The following is a 6,158-nucleotide window of genomic DNA, read 5'->3' as shown; positions in this document are numbered from 1 at the left end:
TTTTATCCTTTTCCCAGTTTTGATCCATATATGATCTCCTGTCATATCTCTTGACTCCACCTTCATAATATACCAGATTATGATCACTTTTTTGTCCTCTCCCACTGCTAGCTCCTGGTCCAAGCCCCTCTCAGAGATCTTGACTAGATTCTTAGAGTAGCTTCCGACTGGTCTGCCTCTGTTCTTGTCTGCCTGCAACAAAACAGCTAGAATGATCATGTTAAAAACCAAACTAATAAAATTAATAAACCTCTGGCTAGACCAATCAAGAAAAAAGAGATAGAAATAACCAATATAAGGAATGAAAGAGAGAACACCACTACAGGTCCTGCTGCCATTAAATGGATAACAAGGAAATTTTATGAACCACTTTCTGTCAATAACTTCAACAACTTAAATGAAATGGAAAAATTCCTTGACACCAACTATCAAGCTCATTCAAGAATGGATAACCTGAGTGGGTTAAAAAAAAGGAAGAGAGAATCTGAGTAGCACTATAGTTATTAAAGAAATTAAATTATAGTTAAATGCCTTCCAATAAAGAAAATCCCCGGCCCAGTTAGCTCCATAGGTGAGGTTCACCAAATATTTAGGGGGGAACTATTACCAGCTCTATATAAACTCTTCCAGAAAATAGAGAAAAAGAGGACATTTCTCAACTTACCATAGTGTGCTGACATTGCTCCGACACCAAGATGAGACAAAGACATTATAGGAAAAGAAAGTGACAAATCAGTATCACTCATGACTGTAGACACAAAAATATTCCACCCAGTTTTCTCAGACTGAGTCTGGTTGTATATATATCTGTTTGCTTGATGACAAATTAGGGTTTATTCCAGAAATGCAAGTTGAGTTCAAGTATAAAAAATCAATCAATATAATTTAATATATCACATAAGTAGAACTATATGATCATCTCAATGGATGCAGAAAAAACATTTCACAAGAATTCAGTATCTATTCATGATTTTTAAAATTCTGCATAGAGTAGAAACTGAAGGAAGTCCCCTCCATCGGATCAAGGATATCTATGAAAAACCTTCAACAAATGATACACTTAACAAAGAAAAACTAACCCCCTTTCCCCTAAGATCAAGAACAAAGGAAGGATGTCTGCTGTCACCATTCTTGTTCAACATCATACTTTAGGTCTTAGCCATTGTAATGAGTTAAGAAAAAGAAATAGGAGGCATACCAATTGGAAAGGAAGAAATAAAACTGCCTGTATTCACAATTGACATGATTATCTATGGAGAAAATCTGAAAGACTCTAAGAAAAAGTGAATAAAATGGAGGCATCTATGGGCCAAGGAATGCCAAGGATGGCTGGGAACCACCAACATCTAGAAACGGGCAAGGAAGAATTCTTCACTAGAACATTTGGAGGAGGCACGGTCATGCTGACACCTTGATTTTGAGCTTCTGGCCTCCAGAACTGAGATAATAAATTTCTGTTGTTTTAAGTCATTAAAAAAAGTAACTAAAACCATCCACAAGTATAGAGCAAGGTCACAGGATACAAGGTCAGTGTGCAAGAAGCAAATGTATTTCTATATATTAGCAATTAACAATTGAAATTGGAAAAAGTTCCATTAAAATCACACCAAAAACATGAAGTACTTCTTTGTTGTTGGATAACTCTAAAAAGTATATATGTGAGATCTCTATGTTGCAAATTTCAAAACATTGAAAGAAGCAAAGGAGATCTAAAAATTAAGCACTGCATCATCTTCATGCATTGGAAGATTCCATATTGTCATGATGTCAGTTCCTCCCACATTCATCAATAGAATAAATGTTCACCCAATCAAAATCCAAACAGGTTTTTAGGTAGAAATGTAGAAATGAATTCTAAAATGTATCAGGAAAAGCAAAAGAACTGAATAACAAACAATTTTGAAAAGAGAACAAAGAAACCTTACTCTGCTTGCATCAAAGACTTTCTATAAAGCACGTCAATTGAGGCGTATCGTGTTGGTGACAGGACAGAGACATGGGTCAATGGAACACAATAGAGACTCGTACTTACATTGCCAATGGATTTTTGATGAAGTTGTAAAGGCAATTAATGAAGAAAAGATAATTTTTTCAACAAATGGTACTTGAAAAATTTAGACAACTATCCAAAAAAGGGAAAAATCTTGACATTTAGTGTCTTAGTCTGCTTGGGCTGCCAATAACAACGAACCATAACTGAGTGGCTTAAACACAGAAATTTATTTCTCACAGTCTGGAGGCTGAAAGTCCAAATCAAAGTGCCAGGAAGGTAAGTTTCATTCCTGGGCCTGTTCTTCTGGTTTGTAGGGTGGTCACCTTCTCACTGTGTGCTCACATGGTCTTTCCCTGAGTGCATACAGAGAGTGAATGAATTTTCTGGTGTCTCTTCTCATAAGGACATTAACTCTCTGGGTCAGGGTCCCACCCTTCTGACCTCATTTCACCTAATTGCCTCCTTCTTGGCCTTATACAGTCAAAATGAGGGTTCCAGCTTCAACATATGAATGGGGGAAGCACACAATTCAGTCCATAACACATACCTTTTACCTCCTACAAAAATTAACTTGAAATTGATCGTAGACATAAATGTAAAATGTAAAATTATAAAACCTCTAGAAGGAAACACAGGAGAGAGTTTTTGGCAATTTTGAGTTTGGCAAAGATTTTTGAAGACACCAAAAGCATGAGCCATAAAAGAAAAATTGAAAAATTGAACTTTATAAACATTAAAAACTTTTGCTCTTCAAAAAGACATTGAAGAAAATGAAAAGACAAAGCTAAAGCATTGGTGAAGATATTTTTGAACCATGTATCTGATATAGGATCAGTTTCCAGAATAGATAAAGGTCTGTCACAACTCAGTAATAAGAAAATAAACAACCTAATAAAAATGGGCAAAGGATTCGAATAGACCTGTCACCAAAAAATATATATGGAAGGCAAATAAAAATACTCAATATCATTAATCATTAGAGAAATCCAAAATGAAGTCTACGGCCATACCACCCTTACTGCGCCCGATCTCGTCTGATCTCGGAAGCTAAGCAGGGTCAGGCCTGGTTAGTACTTGGATGGGAGAATTCCAAAATGAAGCCATAGTAAGATAACACTACATGGTTATTAATACGACTAAAATACTTTTTTCAATGACAATATTACGTCCTGGTGAGAATGCGTAATATGGAATTCTTGTGATCCTAGTTTGGCACTTCCTTACCGTACGGCCCAGCCAGCCCACTCCTAAGTGGGAAGAAAAGAAAACATACATCTGCACAAAAACATATATGCAAATGTTCACAGCTTTATTTCATAATCTCCTCAAAATGTAAGCAACTCAAATGTTCACAACGGGTGAATGGATAAACAAATTGTGGTCTATCCATACCATAAGGTAGTACTCCGCAGTCAAAAGAAACAGGCTACTTATACACTCAAAAACGTGGACTGAATCTCAAAGGCACCACGCTGAGTGGAGAAGTCCTACTCAAAAGCCAATACACCCGATGACTTTGTTTGTGTGGCATTCTGGCGAAGGCAAAACAGATCGAGACAGAAAACACACTAGGGATGGGACGGGATGAGAGGAGGCCACGGGGTTAGCTACAAAGGGAGCACAGAGGGACTTTGGCAGCGGGGCCATATACCATGTCTCGATTGTGGGGGTGGATGCGCGGCTTTATGCATTTACCAACGTTCATAGAACGGGATAACTGAAAAGGGTGGATTTCATTGTATGTACATTATACCATAGTAAACCTGATGCTAAAAAAAGATAAATCAGAGTATTTTATCCCTCTGCTTATCACCCTCTGCTGCTTCCTATCTCAACATCTGCTCCCTGCAACCCCTCACCCCCACCCCCTGCTCAGTGAGCCTTGCCTTCCTGGCTGGTTGTGTGACACACCAAGGCCTTTGCACCCCCTGGTCCTTTTCTGCCTTCGGGGTCTTACACACACACCACCTTCTCATGAGACCTTTCCTGACTACCCTGTCCAAAATTTCAGCCCTCCTAATATTTCTCATCCCTCCCTACTTAAGCTTTTTCTGCACCCAAACCACTAGATTTTGAACTTACTGCTACTTTATTGTTGAGTCAAGCCACATGGTGCCACAAAGGCGGCCCCTTTGCTTTTGTTCCATCACCTAGAATAGTCCCTGGCACGGGAGGGTGCTCACTTGATAGTTTTGAATGGCTGGATGAACAGCTGGACCACCACCATATCTCTTCTCCACTCCCAGGGCCCACGCACACAGGCCTCTGTCTCTGCACGTGCCCATCAGGGACGCACCGACAGCCGCCGTGACCGTGCTTCTCCCCGCTCTGCCCTTTCTCCTGGCACTGTCCTTGCCCCACTTCCCCTCCCACCACACCTCTCCCTGCTGGCTCCCCCAGGGGGCCCATGAGACAGCTTCTAACATCTCTCTTCCCCTCCATACCCTTGTCCTGCCCCAGCCAGCACCAAGAAGCATCAGTGTGATGCAGAGTTGAGGAAGGAGATTTCCTTGGTGTGGGCCAATCTGCCCCAGAAGACCCTGGATTTACTGGTACCACCCCATAAATGTAAGTGAGGGCAAGAACTTCTCCTTGTTCACCCCCCTTTGGTGTCCCACCCAGAGGCAGAGCCAGGAGGCCTGAGCCAGGGTGACCTCGTCAATAGTCTAGACTTACTTTCCACCTGCAGGGAGAACGGTCTTACCAGTGGGTGCATAGGGACTCTGGGAAGGGATTCCCTGGGCTTTATTCTGTTGACCACAGTCACCCACGTTCCTGGTGGGGGTGTATACTTAAAAAAATCCAGAGAACAGCAGGGAGACTCCTACAGTTAGAGATGAGGTGCTTAAAGATTAAACCCCTCATCCACTTCATTGGGAGGAGATAGAGCGCCCTGTGGAGAGTCAGTACAGCTCCAGAGGACACGTGCTCAGTGTCCAAAGATGCAACTGCGGCCAAGCCCTCTGCCCTTCCCTGAGCATGTCCAGGAGTCCTTGTGGTGGAGGCTGTTCCCTGTCCCCCCACCTTCCCTTCCTCCTCCACACTCCACCCTCTGTTTTCTCTCCCGCCAGCCAATGAGATGACCGTAGGAAAGGTGTACGCAGCTCTGATGATATTTGACTTCTACAAACAGAACAAGAGCCCCAAAGACCAGATTCACCAGGCCACGGGAGGCCTGTCCCAGGTACCGAGTTCCAGGATTTCCAAGAAGTAAACCCCAGACTCTGGCACCCATCATTTTTTTTGAGGGCAGAGGAAACCCACATCCTTCCTGGGGATTGCACGGCGGGAAAAGGAAGATGAGAGGTTCTTACTGTAGCCTCACTCTCCAGCCCCAAAGTCAGAGACTCCAGACAGCCTGTATGCTTTCCAACGGCTGGTCTCTTGCTGGTACTGGGGGCCCCCTGACGTGGAGACCTAGTGTTCAGGAGCAGTAGACAAGGCGCTGAGGACATGTTCCCTGGAGATACCACTGTTTTAAGTGGTAGAAGAAAGAAGTTTGAAGAATAATTGAGGAGGTTGTTCGGGGAGGTTCGAGGAGAACCTGATTACCGTGCACATTGGCAGGGACTGGAGAGAATCAAACTGATGTGTCCAGGGTCATGATTTTTTCCACTCATGATTCTGACTGGGCTGGTTTGGGTCCCCGTCTTCCTGATGTCATCCTTCAAAGATAACAACTTTCTCACGTGGCCAAACCATCAGTGACCATACGTAGACTCTGTCTAGAAAGTTGCCTGGTTTTCGGATCTTACAGGGAGATTCACCCATTGTGGGATGGGAAGTACCTGATGCCCACACCAATCCCCCATTCCCCTGTCTGTTGCAGACACCCATCAGTGCTCCCCCGCCGCCCCCCGAGCCCTGAAATGTCCTTAGAATTCTGCTCAGTCCGGGGCTCATGCAGCCTCTACCCATCAATCCAAGTTGATGATGAGATGAAATCTTTCTACCATTTGTAATTGGATGAGGTCCCCAGATTTTGTAGGTAGGGAAACTGAATCTCCAAGAAGTGAAATGACTTTCCTGATGTCACTCACAGGCCAGGTTGGGAGGAAGCCCCAGCCTATCTCCTATGTAGGGCTGGGGCAGGGCAGAAGGAGCACCGACCCATGCTGTGGGGTCAGGCCAGCATTCTGGCATACCTGTGTCTGCCCTTACAGCT

General features: G+C 43.3%; 1 protein-coding gene across 1 annotated transcript in view; it reads left to right on the top strand.

The window, feature by feature from the left end:
* The window catches only part of LOC141372084 (voltage-dependent N-type calcium channel subunit alpha-1B-like), a gene marked incomplete at its 3' end in the record, with an annotated part of 9,836 nt that extends 4,659 nt beyond the window's left edge, over positions 1 to 5,177 (top strand). Inside the window, exons 3-4 of the mRNA XM_073890559.1 lie at positions 4,454 to 4,561; positions 5,065 to 5,177. Of these exons, the coding sequence (XP_073746660.1) occupies positions 4,454 to 4,561; positions 5,065 to 5,177 (221 nt within the window). The remainder of the gene's footprint in view (positions 1 to 4,453; positions 4,562 to 5,064) is intronic.
* Between the last annotated feature and the right edge of the window lie 981 nt (positions 5,178 to 6,158).

Source organism: Callorhinus ursinus, unplaced genomic scaffold (genome assembly GCF_003265705.2).
Source record: "Callorhinus ursinus isolate GAN/ISIS: 27379988/994484 unplaced genomic scaffold, GSC_fseal_2.0 scaffold837, whole genome shotgun sequence".
Classification (NCBI taxonomy): Eukaryota; Metazoa; Chordata; class Mammalia; order Carnivora; family Otariidae; genus Callorhinus; species Callorhinus ursinus.
This window is presented reverse-complemented; position numbering and strand designations above follow the sequence as displayed.